Source organism: Caloenas nicobarica, chromosome 1 (assembly GCF_036013445.1).
Source record: "Caloenas nicobarica isolate bCalNic1 chromosome 1, bCalNic1.hap1, whole genome shotgun sequence".
NCBI lineage: Eukaryota > Metazoa > Chordata > Aves > Columbiformes > Columbidae > Caloenas > Caloenas nicobarica.
In genome coordinates this window covers 79,027,297-79,046,175 of record NC_088245.1, presented here as the reverse complement: position 1 = coordinate 79,046,175, position 18,879 = coordinate 79,027,297, and the positions used below count along the sequence as shown (strand labels likewise).

At 38.8% G+C, this 18,879-nt stretch overlaps 1 protein-coding gene across 7 annotated transcripts in view; it reads left to right on the top strand.

The window, feature by feature from the left end:
• Positions 1-8,314: 8,314 nt before the first annotated feature.
• The window catches only part of ABCC9 (ATP binding cassette subfamily C member 9), a 76,011-nt gene continuing 65,446 nt past the window's right edge, over positions 8,315-18,879 (top strand). For 4 of the 7 annotated variants that reach the window (XM_065627041.1, XM_065627039.1, XM_065627040.1 and 1 more), the window contains exons 1-2: positions 8,315-8,446; positions 16,467-16,632. In XM_065627041.1, the coding sequence (XP_065483113.1) occupies positions 16,488-16,632 (145 nt within the window). In that variant the 5' untranslated portion in view covers positions 8,315-8,446; positions 16,467-16,487. Of the gene's footprint in view, positions 8,447-14,832; positions 14,908-16,466; positions 16,633-18,879 lie in introns of all 7 variants that reach the window. The other 3 variants (XM_065627036.1, XM_065627037.1, XM_065627038.1) reach the window with 3 other exon arrangements.

The window sequence follows — 18,879 nt, the reverse complement described above, 5'->3', positions numbered from 1 at the left end:
TTTTCTACTGCTCAAAGCGTGTCCAGAAACTGTGGTAAATGTCGTGGGAATATTATCTATTATTGGGTTCCTCCAGACATAATAAAATGTGTTAGTACATTAAGTAACTACATCATCCCATACATTCCCCATCTTCTTTTACTTCAATTAACATATCTCTTTTTAGTTCTGGAAATTTTCTCAGAAAATTTGATCCTCAGGGGTGTCAGGAAACTTCATCTCCTCCCAGTTTCAGTGGGAATGTACTTAACAGTGTTAGCACTGGTTCTTAAGGAAGTAGGTTAAGATTTTCAAAATATGGGGCCTAAAGTTAGCATTTTGCATTTTGAAAATGCTGAAACAAATGTCATAGGAATCAGAAAGATAAATTTGTCATGCATAAGACTTTTCACAATTTTATCACGATTTTCATCTCAACAAATATGAGATACTAAAGACTCTCAAAATGCATGAAAAAAAAAGGTTTTCCAACTTCTTCCTCTGTGTTTTGCTACTGAAAAGAGGGAGGAAAGAAAAGAGGGAGGAAAAGACAGAAATGAGAAAAAAGGCTGTATTTTTCACAAGTCAAGAGTAAAAACATTACAAATATACTTTGAACATTTTTTTTTAAATGAGTGAGACAAAAGCTTCTCAAAGCAAAATTCCAAACAACTCTACTAGTTATGGATTTCCTATCAGCTGGTATTGAACCAGTTTAATTAAACACTAGTTACCTGGGCTGAATGGTAAGGATTAAGCAGCATACAAATCTGAGAAACTTCAGAACATGGCTGCCCCACAATGGACCCGCTTGTCTTTGTAATTCCTGAAAGTGACCAGATTCTTCTCTCTTTTTTCCTTGGATCTCACCTTTTGAGTTACTTTAGCCAATTACCCAGCTGAAATGGAGTGACCTTGTCTTACAAGAGAGTGTGCTCAATGAAGGTAAGAAGGATGTTCAGCTGTATTTTTCCTCAAAGACACAAATGTTCCTGGAGACATCCTCTAAAGCATCTCTCCTTTCTCTTCCCCTCTCTTTTTCTCACAGTTTTTTTCTCTGCTCTGTGGAGCAACACAAATCAGAATAACATTAGCTACTTTTTCCAACAACGTAATATTGCTATAGCAACAGATAAAGTGAGCTCGGATTTTATTTAGTCTAAATAAGAGTTCACATACACATCAGCTCCTTGGGACACAATACAATGTATGAAATGTGTATCGGACATATTGCATTCCAGTTTCACGAACTCATACTTCCATCTAGGATTTTTCTGAAGAGGAAAATGGGAGTTCTACCTCCTGAAGATATCATTTCCTCTGTTCAGACATAGCATGTCGTATGTATGTGATACTTATCACTAGTGGCTGTTACCTTACGTTTCAAATCTAAAACCAATCAAATTTGACTTCTCTCAGACATGCCTTACCCACGTTTGGGGGTTAGTTGCTGCAAGGTGGTGCACAGAATCTGTCTCATGGTAGATAAAAATCCACCCTTTCGTTTGAAACATCCGCTGGATGATGATGCATCTTGCAGACCAGATTTGGATCTGAGTTGTACGGGTGGGTTCATGTTTAATTGGAGTTAGAATGATAAGCAATACATTACTTAACACATAACCCACATGCTTGCAAATATACTAGCTTGTTCATATCCCTGAGGTAACTGGGAGGAAAGTTAAATTACCTCATCAGAACAGCTACATGCAGAATCATGTGCAGTCAATTTACAAACCAATTCACAAACTGGAAATTTGGCTGGAGTGATTCTAGTCGCATCTGTTCAGTGATCTCCAGATTGCCTCAGCATGTCAGTATTTCATAGGCAAAGTTGCAAAAGAATCTGTTCGGCCACTTGAATGAGATAGTGCTCCCTATCAAACCCATGACTGCTACACGGACAAGACGTAAAACAGAGAATGTACACTGATGAAGGCCTGTTTAATTCCTTTTTACATTTCTCAGAATATTAGCTTTATTACAGCAAATGTGATGTAAATCTCCCTGAAGTCATATTAATAAATCTTACATTGTCTGCCAAGAGTCTGCCTTGAAGCAAAATACACTTTACGGTGGTGTTTTTCTACTACTGTTATACAGGAACTGCTATTTTCACCCATATTTTCCATTATTTTGTATGATATGGTATTATCTTGTTGCTGTTTTGGAACTGGACCAAGTTGTGTTATAACAATTTATCCCATTTTTTTCTTTGAACCCTTCGACCATGCTATCAGACCACTGATACAGACTCATGACGAAGTATTACAGAAGTACCTTAGATATATCCTACCAGGGACCTTCAGAAAGTGTTTTAGGAGAGTCTGTGGGGGCACCATTCCTTGTAACATAATGATTCTGCAGTTTGCTGATTGCCGGATAATTTAGGATGTTTTTATTTGTTTTTATTAATGAGGTTCAGTGTCTTCTCCTAAGACATTGCCTTCCACTGCTGTGCCATTGACATGTCCTACTGTAAACAGTAGAGTTATTTTAAATTAATCCTTTTGACTAACTTCTATTCTAGATTTTAATCCATATAAGTATGGGATTTAGTAAAGTTCTGTGTGCTTTAAGACAAACTTTAGATTTACCGTTTCCTGATTTCCAGCAAGGGTTGCAGATGACATCAACAAGAGAGATTAAGAAAAGATCAGAGATCCAGGAGTTTTAGTACCCACTAACTACAGGGGTAGTTAATAACACAAAGAACAGGGCAGTGCATATTAAAGCCTCAATTACTACACTTACTACTGCAGCAGTTAAATTACCCAGGTGACATATATTATCAACTGAAATACAACATAAAGTGTGACCACAATGATTTTAAATATATTTGGGGGTTGCCTTTTTTATGAAAGTGAATTTTAATAGAAGGTCTGGTCTTTTTTGTTCCCAGAAACCTGAACACAGACTTTGTTAAAAAGCCTCTAGCTTTGTGACATGCAACTTCAGAGCCTGGAGTATGAGAATTTAGATAAAAGGCAGATGTGGGACCCTTTACAGTTGAATGTTTTTTGAAAAGCAAGGTGACTGCTCTATGTATCTTGCCTGAAAAAGAAGATACGGGCCTTCTTAAGGATTGAATGCATCCTCTTATGGTAGTGGCTTTTTGAAGAATGTATTATATATGATGCATGTAATGACAAAAATTGCTGTATTTTGGATACAGCGATGTCAGATTTCAAGGTTAGTATAGACAAATAAATTTCATCTTTTCCTATAAAAGATATTTCTTATAGTTTCGATGATTCATCTTTGCTTATGTTATATGTTTATGCCAACATAGAACATAGCAATGCTCAAATATGAAAACTTTTGGAATTACAGTCAGAGATAGTAAGGGATGTGGGAGAAGGATTGTATGGGTTCTACCAGGTCTAATAAAATGGTGGGAATGACTTCTACAAGATGCTTGTTATGATTGGTACCCTTTTATCATATTCTCTTGCTGTACACAATAATGTGAAGTAGAGACATGCAAAAATACCTCAGGCTAAAAATTTATTTTGATACCTCAAAGAAAAATAAAAAGACGTAGGGTAAAATTTTCAAAAATGCTCCAGTGATTTAAGTTCATTTCCAAATGTAGCATAGGCTGCATAGCAGCAGGAGTCCACTAATTCTTACCCGTGTGAGAATTACTGAAGCCTGTAACAATCATACAGACTCTCTCCTCCATGGGATGAGATAGTCATATCCAGAGAGGAAAGAGGTCTCACTACCTTATATTCCTGTTTTAGTACGAAAAGAATTATCATCTGAAAATGTATTTTTCTCTCCAAACGCTGTACAGGCAGTCTAGGCAACTAGCGGAGGCATAAGCAATCAAATATCTGTCATGTTACCTAGGTAAGGCAAGTTCTGCATTCAGTATCTAACTCCCATTTCAGGCATTCACACTGAAATTAGACCACTAAACATCTTTTTGTTTCTGGCTACTATGTATCTAAAAGCCAAAATTTGTAAATGGGACCAGTCGGTGTAGCTGCCATGTTGAGTTCAATGGCAGAAAAATAACCTGTTGCTAGTTTAGTCCTGTCTTGTTTGCAGAGGGGCTAAGATCTGACTGGTAGGTTTGCTAGTTTAGAAATAAGTGAAGATTTTCTGGGCAACACACAAGAATAGTCTGAATTGTCCATTATCAGCCTGGGGGACAAAAATGCAATACAATACAGATAAAACCAAAAAGACAACCCTTTCTTCCAGCTCCATACACAGAGACACACACGCCAAATCCACAATATCATTGTCGTTTATACTACCAGTGGGTCTAAGGGTTTGGTAGAATTTAATTTATGGTGTAAAAAGTCTACTTGATGATATTTAGGATCAAACTCCTATATGCTTAGAGGATGTGCAAATCTTACATTGTTCTTGACAGGCTCAAAAAGCCCTTCGACATTAAAAACAGGTCGCGGGTTTTGGGGGGGTTTTGAAACAAAAAAAGAATGTAATCCAAACCATATGTATTTTGTTGCCATTGTGACTGATTTAAAAACAAACGAACAAACAACAAAACAGCAAACCTTTATCAAACAGAACAAATAAAACTGGAGATCTGAAAAGTTATATTGTGCACAGCATCTAAGCTGCAACTCTGCACGCAGATTCGGCCAAGATTAAGAGCTACCAAGACAATATGCAGCGTTGCATTTGGTGCCTCTGACGCCACTGCTGTGCTTATGCGCAGATGTCCATCGAAGATCAGAAGGTTTGTAAATCTGTGTTCAAGTCCTGTGGCTTTATACGTCTTTCATGGTGATAAACTCTGAGGTCTGGGATTTTCTCGTAGCTCTCCATATAGAGTTCTTCTCTACTGAGGTTGCTCTGTTAAACTTCTGCTGTATATATTTTCCATAACAGTTTTCCCCATAGAAACCAGGAATAATAACTTTCAAAAAAGCTGTGGAAAATGTTTCAAATAATACAAAGCTTCTACTGCTTCCCCCTCCAAGCTTAATCACAGTAAATATTTAAAAGGGACAGAGAAGTTATTCAAAGACCAGGCTGCATTTTCCATTACATTAAGAAAAATTAAAATAGAAAATTGAGTCTTTGCTACTTTATTAACATTTGCTTGGTAGATCCATATTTTTTTAGATAAAATGAGCAATATGTAATTAAAACAAGTGCACCAAAACTTTCTTTTTTTAAACAGGGTTGTAAGCTTAAATAAAATTTATCTTGAAGCTGTGGCAAGCTGATCTTTTAAATGATGGCACAAGTGCTGACACAGCACTATGGGGATTCTGTCACTGTGACAAATTTAGAAGTAAAATAAAGACTTGATAGACCATAACATATCATTTGCGCTGAATTTTTTATATATGTTGCTATATTAGCATAAGGCTCTGGTATAAATGGTATATGTAGGTTTAAAATAAGTCAAGGAATTTATCCCCACTTGCTCAGCAAAATATCCACAAGACACTTTCTCCAAAACAGTTACTATAGTGTCAACAGTTAAAAAAAAATGACCTGCATGTATCGGTGAAATGATGGTGATTTCAGCCCTCCACTTAAGGAATGGGAGAGACTAGGACCCTACATGCAGCTACCTGAGTTTGGCTAATGAGCAGTAGCTCGTTACGGCCCAGTGACTTGATTGCTAGTGTTGGTGTGTCATGAAGTACACACAGGGGGAGACCTATGGACTGGTGTGCAGTATGGAAAATGGCAGAGCAAGCTGTTGTCAGCTGAAACCAGAATACTTTGTTATGTGAACACTGCACAGAGTACAGATACCCTTCCTTTCCTGTTTAGCGAGTTAAATAAACCAAGGCAATTCAAGTGGAGAGTGCTCAGCTGGGAGCTATGGCAAGTTAATCCATCCCCACAGCAGCTGCTGGGTCATTTTCCTCACATTGGTGAGTCCTATTTTATTAAAACATTTTTTCCACTCCCGTTATTCCTTCACCAGTTCGGTTCCTTTGGGTTTAAGCCGGCCTCACAGATGGAAGCCCACCCACAGCGGGCCGCCGGTTCCACCTGCCTCGGACCGAGACGCGATTTCGTTAAAACCCGCTTAGATATTTTTTTGCACTCCTCCCCCCAACCCCCGCCCCCAAAGCCACGAGGTAAAGCAGCTTCTGTCTTTAAGCTGCCCATCCGCCGTGCTCACCTACACCCGCTCCCCCATCCCCGGGGGCAGGCGGGGGGTTGCCCCGGTGCCTCCATCCCTGGAGAGAGCCCCCCACTGCCGTGGGCGCTCCGCGGGGCCGGGGCGGGTACCGGGGCGGGTACCGGCGCCGCGCCGCTGGGAGGGCGGTGCGTCGCTCCCCGCTGCCGGGGGCTGTGTGGCCGCGCCGGCCGCCGAGCACGACAGCCCCGATGCAGCTGGCTCCGGCCCCCGGCTGGCCCTGGGGAGGGGGCCCGGTTTGGTTCCGCACCGCTGGCACCTCGGCGTGCACCCCAATAGCTGCGGCTGCGGGAGGTGTGGGTAACAGAGCGCTTGTCTGCTACAGGCTGACTGGGGAAAATTGGTGATATATAGTACCTGGGGATACCTGAGAATAATCGGGCTGTGAGTTGTTGAGTTCTCTTGCAGGTCCAAGCATACCCAGAAACATTCCGTTATTGCTTTTTTTGCCTTTTTTTTTTTTTTTCTATACCCCCTTGGTAAATTGAAAAGTCCAGATTAAAAAAAAAAAAAAAATCAATCATATCAGAGCAGAATGTGTTCTGACGTTTTAGAGCTTTTCATTTTTTCTTAATCCTTTTAAACCTGCATTTCAAAACATTTCCGCTTGTCATGTAGAGGAATGAAAGCACTTCCTTCAGAAACAGCACAATGAAACATGCTGGTTGCTTCCATGTTTGTTTTACCTTTTTTTTTTTTTTTTTTTTTTTTCCCCTTCCTGTTTAAACAATTTGGTAGAAATTACAGAGCTGAATGACAATGAAGGAAATTTTCATATTTTGGTCAAGAAAATGATGACCATAAATATTAATATTACTCATTTCTGAATTTATACATATTTTCAAAACCACCACATGGCAGTGCTATTTTAGGTGATGATTAGATGGGTTAAAGAGTTTATGTTCTTTAATGAAACATAGATATATAGCAGAACTCAGAAGCTTTCAGTCCACAATTTTTTTTTTTCTTTTGAAAGCATTGAACCTTAATATGTGAAAGGAAAGGGAAAAAGGCAAAAAATTTAAATGCAAGTAAAACATTTCAATTGCTCTGGCGGACTGTTGACTCCCCACAGTCATAAGGTAGGAAACATCAGAGTAAAAGGAACAAGCTGGGTTTGCCAAGATTTTGATGAGTCCAGCCAGTGTTTGGCCTTAGCCACCCCAATATTATGCATTCTCAGCTCAGAGCTCACTGTAGTCCTTTTCACGGCATGAAAACATTTTTCACTGCAATCCCTTGGAAACCATTTGCTCTCTAGTGATCAAGAGGCAACCCCTGTATTTTGCAAGGTCTGAGCAAATTCTGTCCCAAGGGCCTCCAGCTCAGGTACCTAATGACTGAACAGCCATTCTCAAAAGCACCCTGTGCTACCATGTGTCCTGTGACACACCACCAAGTCCTGGATACTGACTATTTGTGGCCTTGAATTGGAGGGCTCAAGTGAAACTATCACGACGGAAAATCTGAACCTTTTTGTATCTTGGTCCAATAGCACTGAAAGAAAATTAGCAAACAAACCAGCCAACTGCATGTAGGCTCTCTCAGGACTTCATTCTAAATAAACATATGCAATGTATTTTGCAGGCAAAAAATATGTTCCCTGTTAAATAAGGGCTATTGTACTGAAAACGGTATTCCTGGTATGAACATCAAATTCATTTTGAATTTTATTTCAAGTTTTAAAAAATCTATTTCAAAAGAAACAGATCTGTGTGATCAAAAAGTGGGATTTGTTCTGTATTTTAAGCAGAGGAGTCTGAAGGGATCTAGGGTAAAGTAAAATATCTGAGTTGGCTTGTCTTTTCTCTTCTGCTGAAGATGATGGAAGATGTGCAAAATTACCCAAGATTAATTCAAAAGAATTCAAAAGCTGAAACTCCCCAAGCCTACCAAAAGTTAGACTACCTTGTCTAAACCAATTACTTCAGAAAAACCATCTGATAATAGTCTGTGCACTGTAACGCAGCCTCTTGGAATCTTACTACTCCAGTGAGGGAAAAATGAAAATAAAAGCAAGCAAAAGAAATCCCAGGGGAATGTAGCTTCAGGAGGCAAAAAAATTGGTGTTTTTTGCTTGCCTGTCTCTTCCCAGTTTCCTGCCCCCTTCAGCATACGAGGAAGACGAGAAGAGTTTGTGCACTTTGGAAACTCGATAGGAGGCAGCAGCTGATCTTCCCATCACCAGCCTAAAAATAATCCACTCCAGGGCTTGGAGCAGCTTCACTAAGTGGAGGAAAATCCTGCCATCGGGATGATATTGATCACATAGCACAACTGACTGACAGTTTGGGTTGGTATTTTGTTTTTGTTTTTATAAAGGTAAGCTACGGAGTTTGATCTAACATTCAGCAACCAAACGGAGCATGCGATGACCCTCCCCCATTATCTCCCACTAACCACCTCCTCCTCCTTCCCTTTATATCTGTGGGACAGGGCTGCTCCTTGCTCTTTCCTGGGATTACAACTCCAGTCTCTTTTCCTTTTCCATTCGTAGGCATTCTCAGCCTTTACCGTCCCGTCCTGCTGATGTTTTCTTTGCTGCTGTTCACAGTGTTACGTTGCTTTTTTTAAACTGTCCTGCACTGGCATGTGAAGTCAAAGGTTTTACAGCAGGCAGCATTGCACGCTGACATTGGGAATCGTATTGTGTTAAGAAGCTTACCAAAAAAGCAAAAGGCGATGTGTTAGATGTGTGCGAGACCACTGCAGATGTTTGTGTGAAATGCTTTTCAGTGCCAGTAGCCTCTTTAGCACATCTGCTGTTGTGATTTTCTCTGCGTTTGGAGCATGATCCGAAAACCTACCCAAGTCAATGAGATTCTTTGCACTGATTTCAGTAGTGTTTGGATCGGGCTGCTGGTATATGCCAGATAGTGATGCGAATGCTGACAAGTATCAGAGGTAATTCATCACCTTAAGGCCCAAGGTAACCAGGACAGTGCTTAGCAGGAAAGCAGGGTCTACCTAGGATAGATGGTCACAGCTCAAATAGGAGTAAAAAGGAAAACTTTATTTTGTACAGGATCATTTTTGATAAAATAGGCTTTAAAAGGGCAGCACTTTTTGCCATTACCTTAGCAGAACTCTTTGCAAATAGCATAGACTACAGATCATATATGTTGTGTCAGGTCCAGTGCTTTTAAGAACGTAAGAAGAACAAACTAGTAGGTTTATACCTAGAAAGGAAAAAGATTCAGAACACTAACCTGAAATCTGTGGCAAAACTCAGAGTTAGGCCTTGCATTGTGCTTATCCAAACCTATAAATTAATAAATTGTCCTTAGTTAATATTTTCTCTGTGAAATTCAAGAAGGAAAGACAAATTCTTGCTTTTGTAATGGCTTAATTATTCAGAAGATAAGAACTAACTGCTTTTGTAAAATGCTGACTGCTTTCTCCATCCTGCATCTGTATGCATATACACATCTATAGATGTGTATATATACATGTATATATGCAGATATGGGCATATAATGCACATTATATGTAAGACAAAAAAAAATCCGAACCAAGACCCAAATATGCTTTGTAAACGGATATATTTTAATTAGGAAGTGTAGCTATTGATTTTTCTTTTAATATAGGCAATAGAACTACTGAAATAAATGTTTTTCAGAATATTATTTCCCCCAAACAAGGTCCACCTGAGGAGTGTATTTATACTCATTTCTTTGTAGTCATAAGTATCTTGCAGAGCATGCTGAACAAAGTGATAATCCAAGTAAGATAAAACTCTTGAATATTAAGACTTTTAAATCCACTTTGAAAGACCCTAAATTAATTTAAATGTCTTTAACTAGAATCCTTACAGTTTTGCACTCGGTAAGGATGTTCTCATCATTTTAATGGAAATCTAAATTATCTACTATTTTCCCATTGTCTTCATCACAATTGGTTATGGAAACTATATCTCAGGAACTGGCTTGGTGCCCTGAGAATCCCCGTTTATGCTTGTTAAAGTGAGAATTGTAAGTGCTTAGGTTGAATGCTGCATTGTATTGATTTCTGTTTATTATATGATGACAATGTCAGTACACCTTAGCACAAAACCAGAAAGTCTCAACTTTGCCAGTGCTGGGGATTTTAGGATGAAAATTTAAATGCTTAAAGGAGATAAGTTTTTTTAGCGATTTCATTACAAGATGAACTGCTGTTCAGATAGTTCACGTGGTCATTAAAGTAAACCAGCAGGGAATCAGATTCCCAAATGATGTAAAGGGGAGCTGAAACTTGCCTTCCAGTGGCACCATCATAGGCCCATCCTCCTGATTGTTCTTTCCATTCCCCTCCTCTCTGAAGTTTTACTTGTGGCTTTAGCTTGTAGCTGACTACTCAGCAAAGTCCATTTTCAAAGGAGGAAAGAAAAAATGTCTGAAAATTTCTGACCAGTTCTAGAGTTTGTAAAGACTGAAATTAAAGTGAGCGATTTGTCAATAACTTTGAAGGACAAAGGCCTTCCTGCCTGGAAGTGTTAAAATGAAAAATTACCTGGTATCTGGTACCCCTATTGGGGTACTGAATGTAGCTGATACCCTCAGACAGCATATGCTTGTTATTGGAAGATCTTTATCACATCACTGCATTTTCCCTGACTGAAATGATAGGTTACACCTAGTATGCTTGTCAACATTATCATAAAGCATAACAGTAAGTTAGCAAATAAGTAGCAAAGCAAATATATGATGATGTACTCACCTTGGTGTAATCACTCCAGCATAATTTGGTGGCATACTATATTCAACAGAAAGGGAAATTATCTCTGGGAAAGCCATTTTGTGTAACTACCGTGAATAATGTTGTCATCTTAAATGAGTATATAAGGATCTCAACAGTTATTCTGAAAGGCTGCTACTGCCTGATGAGAAATAGTGTTCACTAACTTCAGATGACCAATGAATTTCCAAACAACTTGCTACTCTTTCATCTGTTCTCTCCTGAATATTCATGTTTGAATTATGCATATTATAATTTTAAGATGGCAGTTGGGCTGTTCCCGATTTTGCAGACGTTGCTGTTCACCAGACAAAGCCATCTGCCTGCAAATAAGCCTTCGGCTCCAAAGATTCCAAACTGAATATGAGTATAGAGAAACAGTCCTGGCAATCCGTATGAGAAGAAAAGGCCTTTGCTTTCCAGTGAATATCCCTTCCAAATAGATAAAGGTTTGCTAAGAAACTAGTGAGCATTTCTCAGCTGTTATGCCCTATGGCTCATGGGTCCTTGAGCTGGTCCTGAATGAGCTAACTTTGCAACTGAAGTATGGCAGCTGCTCAGCACCAACCTCACACGTGCTGTGAGCAGGTCTTATTGTGGGAACTGCACCCATGGTGAAATAAGACCATTAATTCTGAGACTGAAACTAATATTTATGTGGCTCTCCACTAGCCTACAGTGAAGCAGGCAGCTGCCTAGAGCAGCAGACTGCTGGGATGATAAAAGCACCTGTCTTTGCTGTTTAATTCACCCATGTGAATTAATCCAGGAAGCCCAGCTTTGTGCTGCTGCCGGTGTTACCATGGAAGGGGTCTTGGCAGGTGTAGGACGGCAACCCCTGCTAGGGATTGTGATAACCTTCTGAGTTGCAGCAATCACTGCTTTTATCTCTTCCATCCCATAACAACAGAAGTCTCTTCAATTCTCCTTGTGTGGCTCTGCAGCACAGTTTTTCCTCTTCGATCACTCCCTGCATGCTTACTGTGGCCTAAAAAGTCTGTCTCCTCATCTTTGGTAAGGAGAAAATCACCTTTGGCTACACTGCAGGAAACCTTGAGTCAGCTCTGTACTCTGACTTGCTTATCGTTACTGCAAAGATCTTCATCGTGACTATTCATTACAGGGTTGCGCTTCCTCGCATAGGCAAGATGCCTCTAACCCCCTTTGCAGATCTAGTTCTGACTGAAGCCCAGCATTGCCTTACTAGAAGAGTTAAAGCAAATGGAAGAATAGTTTAATTAACTCTTAAGGGATCCAGATTTCATCAGTGATTAGTCATAAAAGTGTTCAATCTTATTTTCTAAATCCAGCTGCAGTTTTTGGAGAGTTACAAGAGTAGCCACAACTACAATTCTTAATTTTTTTTATATATTTGGTGTTCTTCGATTTCGCATTTTCATTTCATGAAATGAAATCTTATGGTATTACAGAAGAGGAGGAAATAGTGCCTTTTCACTCCGCCTTTCATTGGTTATCGACAGTCAAGGTCTTCCAAACTGTCTTAATTTCCAGGCTCAGATTTTTGAGTGAAAATTTTCAAGACTGGGACTCATTAAAAGTCACTATAGCTAAAACCTTTTAAAACTCTTTAAAATTTTTAGAATTATTAAAGATCTCTTTAGCATTAACTTCCAGTACTGAAATATTGTTTGAAAATGCAGCTTGGACTCTCAAATTAATCTGAATCTTCTGAACATGCTACTTGCACTGTTTGCAGCCTGAAGAATGTGTACATTTGTAGCTATGCTGAACTTTGCAAATGCCAGATCTAAGTGTGGGCACAAAAAAAATTGCGGTTATTTTTCAGTTTTTCCTCTGAAGAAGTCTGAAAGTTACACTGTTTCCTTGGATGAGCAATTGCATTTGAAACCTGTCATGGTCCAGCTCCTGTTAACTTTGGTGAAGCTGCACAAGCATCGTAAAATGCCCCATACTGTCTAGAGAACTCAAGGACTTGTCCTTCTGCCTTAGGGGCTTTTCTTTCTGTCCTTCTTTGGAAATGAAAACAGCTTCTTAAACCTTGAGGCCAATGAAAATGAGCTTCTGGAGGCATGCCCTGACACAACAGAAAGTAGTGGCCAATTTCAGCTTCAAACCAAATGGGAATCTCACTCACATAGACTGTAGATGCAAAGTATCCTCCCTTACATGTCAGTAAAATTTCATCCAATGTATTTCTACTATCTGTGAAACTTGAGCAAAGAAGTAGAAACTGCATGACATGCTTTATGCCTGGGGTGCTGGGCCTGTGCATTAGTGCAACTCCAGAGCCCGCCGTGTACGCAAGTTTTCCAAAAATCAGAGCAAGGTCCAGTGATTTGAGTCGCATGGGCAACTGTGGAGGGTATATCGGGTCTGCCTTCTGCATCAGGAATGGATGGGAAGGGAATGACAGAGTGGTTTCTTGCTCCCTGTGAGGCACACGGGAGATAAAATTATTTCTTAGAGCTCCAATGTTACAGTGTATTTTCATACACCACTCTTGAATACAGGGAACTACTAGCAGCCTGTTTGTGTAAATAACAGAAAATGTCTATGAAAGTTGGTATCCATTAACAGATGCAGAACAAGAGCCCTCCACTTCCAGTCACAGTTCATATCTAGCATAGTGGTGATGGACAAATGGATGGAAGAAAGGAAGGAAGGAAGCAAGGAAAGATCACTGGACTATTAATGCTTCTACAGTTCTTATCTCCTCTATTCCCTATCAGTGTCATACTGTACTATATGTGTGTCCTGAAGTGGGTGCTGCTAAAAAGGGAAATTGGGAAAGTTGTACCTGGTGACTGTTGTATGAGGCCAAATAATAAGCTGCATTGGGTCAACACAGCATCATGACACTGAGCAGAATGTGCTGATTAATTATGAAGTGTTTTATGATCTAGAAACTTGGGAATTTATTGTCGATTACCCTACCTCATTTAATTGGTAATGCAATCTTTTTGATTTTCTGTGGGGCTTGGGTTTATTTTTTTTTTTTCACAAGCTAGCCAACCTAGGCACTTTGATTTTCTTTCTCATTTATAAGAAGACAATCAAATTCTACCTCTTTTTTGAAACAAATCTGTAACGAAAGCATTGTGAGTAGACTGCTTATACCTACTGTTGAAAACCGCCATCAGTATGATGGGCACTGTCTCTATACATCAGTATTAACAATAGGACCAGATTCTTTCCTCAGCCCTGTCAATGTGAAAAGGACAGTTGGTATTATGAGCGTGCTATCACAAAACCAGGCGCAGCACAGATTCTTGTGAAGATTCAGATGTGATTCTTCAAAGATGCATCTTTCTCGAGAACTTTTAGGGACCGTTGTTTGAGGTGTAATTTGAAACCTCTACAAACTGATGGTAGGTCCCAGATAGCACATAGCACTCTTCATGCAGTTAATAGTCCTTTCTTCCATAGGAACATCTAATGCCTATATTCCATTTCCCTTCCAGAAAAATGCAAAAAAAGCAACAATTCCCTTATTTCTCTTGGACATGGTTTTAGTCCTTTCTCCCAGATTTATTTTTGACTAGAAGCCAAAAGCTACACTGGAAGTCAATGATTCAGTGCTCATATGAACCCAGGATCTTCCTGCCTTTCAGTACCAATCCAAGCACTAGACCACAATAGTGTCTTACACTGTCTCAGAAAAGAGTTCTCTTTGTGGGAAAGGGAGGAAAATTCCCAGGAGAACTCCCTTTGACTTCTGACCTTTGATAAAAATGAGGAAACAACACTTCTGATTTTCAAGAGATTATCATTACCGTTACGTTTCTCTTAAAGGAGACATGTCAAGCTTTTAAAAATTAAAACCAAGCAATCTCTGTGTAGTTTTTTTTAAAAGTTCCGTATTTGTTTTGCTAGTAACTCCTCGGTCTATTAGACAGAATTAATATAATGTGGTTTTTTTGTGTGTTACTAGTCATATACATTAATAAATATTTTTAATATAAAAATAAAATGATAGAATGATAGTGCTCATATCACTCTATTCATTATAGACAAATGGTCACACTCTCCATCAAATTGTGTTCTACTGAAGATTGAGCGTGTTGCTCATCAGCTTTTGCACCACAGTAAGTACATGCGTGCATTTTTGCAGTATGTTGTCCACCATATGACTCTGAGTTATGCTTAACTTCTGGCAAATCTCAGACCATAAATTGCCGATATGTTCAGAGAATGGATTGCATTTATCACATTCTTTTCAATGAAACTCTTTTACAAATTTCACTGATGTATTTCAGTATGGACTATGCTTTTCAGATCCAGCTAAAGTTAGTTAAAAGCAAAAGGGGGTTTTAGCAGAGGTTCAAAGTGCCTCTTTGAACTCTATTCTTTTGAAGATCTGTATCTCTAAGGGAGTACTTGAGTAGTTTATGCTTACCTTGTTTAAACAACTAGGCTCATAGAATTAGTCTGAACTATTTGAGGAAAGAAGGAAAGCCCTTTTCTCCCTATTCAACTAACCTTTTTTAAACTGTGTTCACGCATTTTTGCATGTCTATATTGTTCTGATTCCACAAAACTCGTTAGTGACAATGTTCTTGCAGAAAAATGCATTCACCAAAGTATACGTATACTTTTCTGAATTAAAGATATTATTTCTGTTATAGTATGTATAATTTGGAAAAAAAAGAGGTGAGCAAATGAATTTACAGTCTATTCTACAGCACTATATTGCTGTGTATAACTCTTGGGGAAATAAATCAGCAAGGAAACATTTTGGTTGCAATCTTGTTTCATCTTCTTATAAAGGAGAATGAATAAATAAACCATGCACAGGTTGACAAAAGCCAGAAGCTGGCTATAACTCTGTGTCATACTATGGCCCACATTCTGCAAGCATGATCACATGAGCTTATCTTGGTGTACAAAGATAATCTCAGAAGAAATCATGGAAGTCAGAAAACTGCTTTGATGAGGCTAAGAACGTGCATAAGGATTTGCAGGATCAAGTGTAAATGCTGATTTACTGCCTATGCAATCTTCAATAGAACCTACTTTGATTAAGAGTCTGGCAATTATCTGTAATGACTGGTGTATGTGACCATTGTTCTATGGGACAATGAAGAAATACAAAATATCAGTGAACACAAAGCTGCCAAATAAAAAATATCAAAGGTTCAGAGCTTGCGCTGAGAATGTAGTGCAACAAGTCATATGAAAAGAGATGTTGCACGGAGAGTGCCAGTTCATCAAAGAAGCAGTAACACACAGGAGTCAGTTTATATGCATTTGAGGTTTTTTATGAGAAATGGAAGTAATTTTTTTCAAAACTTTCTTGTTCTTTCTCTATATTCTAATACAGCATTTGAGGCATAACATTTGTGCGTGCAGTGAACGCTAGAAGACGTAGCATAGTGTTTTAAAAAATAGTACTTATAATAAATAGTAAATATAAAGAAATATAAACAATATTAACTAAATATGAATAATATTAATTCAATATAAACACAGCCTGCATTCTAATATGCTTATACTTGATGGAGCCCAAAAGAATTTTCAAAATACAACTGAATTATTCTCTATGTGTTATTCAGTGTGTGTCTTCTGTATCTATTTTATTTATTTTGTGTTTAGCTAAAGGAGATGCTAGCAGTCTTGGTAGTGAAGTATTCTCTCTTTTTTGTAGTTGTCAGACCTTCTGGAAGAAATGAGGCTCGCGTTTTGTGGTAACGACAATGCTTCAGCCTATAACATCAGTGCTGGTGTCTTAAGAAATGTCTGCTTTGTGGATGCCCTCAACTTGGTCCCCCATGTCTTCTTGCTATTTATCACCTTCCCAATTTTGTTCATTGGTGAGTTATTCAATGCAGTTGTGAAATCCTACAAACTTTCGAGCATGTATTTATACTCAGTCACGTTTATATGTGCTTGGAGGCCTGTGGTGCAAACCATTAGATGCTTTGTGTTTATTAATTTTAAAAAAGAAGATACAGAATGTTTTGACCCAGAGTATGCGATGCCAACCCACTTGAAATGTTGGGAATTATAGATATAAATCTGAACTAAGCAGCATGAAAAAATGTACGAGAACCAGAGAAATCAGATTCAAATGCTTTGAAACTGCTCTCTGGATAAGTTTTCTTCAGATTTGAAATTAGCAACTTGCAACGTTTGCTATTATTAGATATTAGAAGACTTAGGGCAGTGTGTCTGAATTCCCTTCAAGTTGTCTGAATTTCAGAGAATATCCAAAATGTGCAGCTTGGATCTAAGCCTAGGAGAAGTGTAGGGCACTTTTAAAACAGAATAATTACTTATTGTGGTAACATTTGTAAACAAAAGTAGAGCAAAAGAGATAATCTTTCTTGATAAATCTCTCTTGAAGAATTTAGGACAGTGGAGTGGCTCTAACTCACACATTCTTGTAAAAAGCCATGTGTAAACTAGTACTGTAATGATAATTTTTCTCTATAGTTGTCTCTTTATCCCAGTTATTTGAAGTGATGAAATAAATACATTTTAATACTTTTTCAGAGATGTCAAACAGTGGCATTCTAACTGATCATAGAAGATAGACTTGAATAACTGTCAAAAGGCAATAAGTATTCATAAAAATAAAGACTCTTTCGACAACTGCATGAGAAATGGCATGTCAGCTCTTCCATGTTACCTTCCTGGTGTTGCATGTATACACAGTAGTACATTTCTTCCATGAGGAAGATTTGAATTTGGGATGTTAGTTGAACTAGAGATTTAAGGATTTCCATTATGCAAAAAGAGTCTGAAGCGATGGAATAATAGGCTACAGGAACCTGTGGGCTCTGACACTCAGTACCTATCAGTCAAAGGTATAAAAAGATCCAGCAACTGAAAACTAGTTAAATAATTAAGCAAGGGAATAACAAACAGGTTCTAACAGAAGAATAACTAACGACTGGGAAAAACTCAAGGGTTATGGAGAACTCTATCTGACAGTGCTGGATCTTTATGTCAGTGCTGGCTCTTTCTTCAAGATGAGATGCAAGTCATCCTTGAATTACAGGGCTTTCTGCAGAAGTGCTTGATGGAAACTCAATGCAAGGTCTCATGGCAGAGATTATCTTTTACAACATTCTGTGTTATGCATGAAGCGGTAGCAGGCTGCTTTAATATTTTTACAGGTATTAGCCAATTAATTTTGAAATAGCATTGCAGCCACTGAAAATTCCCTCTGTTTTTTAACAATCTTATGAAAAAAAAACGTAATAGCTTAAATTGTGTGGTATGTCTGTATGTATGTAATTCTTTGTTTTCTGTTTTGTACCTTGATTATCAGGACAAAAAGCTGTTGAACAGAGCATTAAAAGCCAACTGGAGTCCACAGTATTGACTGACTCCAAAACTAAAAATTGATGATGAACCGTGTTTGTGCATATGTATGGGCAAAGAGGAAATAAAAATGAAAAGAAGCTTGGAAGAGACAAAGATAGGAGCAAGGCCAAAGAAAGCCACCCTAGATTAGTAAAATATCAGGATATTATAGAAAATGCTTGAGATAGATATGGAGAAGAGAGAATATATTGTTCCTGCAGTACTTTGCTTATTAAACAAGGTCAAAATGGTGAAATCTAGACAGTTTCCAAGAATGAATAAACCTAGGCTCTAGTTTATGTGTTTCTGAGTCACCTGATAACCCTCTAGGCATGATGAGATGCTGCATCCTTGCGTATCAAAAGCATATCCTGGATTTTAAACTCAGTTGTGCAGTTACTGAAAGAAACAGGTGCAATGCTCACTGCCCTAGTTCAACAACTTCGGCTTTGGTTTTGGTTTCTTTTGTTTTGTGTCCTTACTTCCCCAAAATGTGGTGATCTTGGGATTCTCTTTGGGCTTCAGGAAGCCTGTCAGTGAACTCCAGGAGCTGCTTACAGTAAGGGGGACATGTACAGCCATTTGGGCTGACTGATCCGGGACAGCCCTGTACCAGGGTGGGAAGGGACAGAGGACAAAGAAACATGCAGGACAATACTTGCCATCATGAGAGGCTGAGCTCCGACCAGTCCTCAGCTCCCCCCAGCACGGTCACACCCACCAGGTCCCTGGTGTCCCGCTTCTTGCCA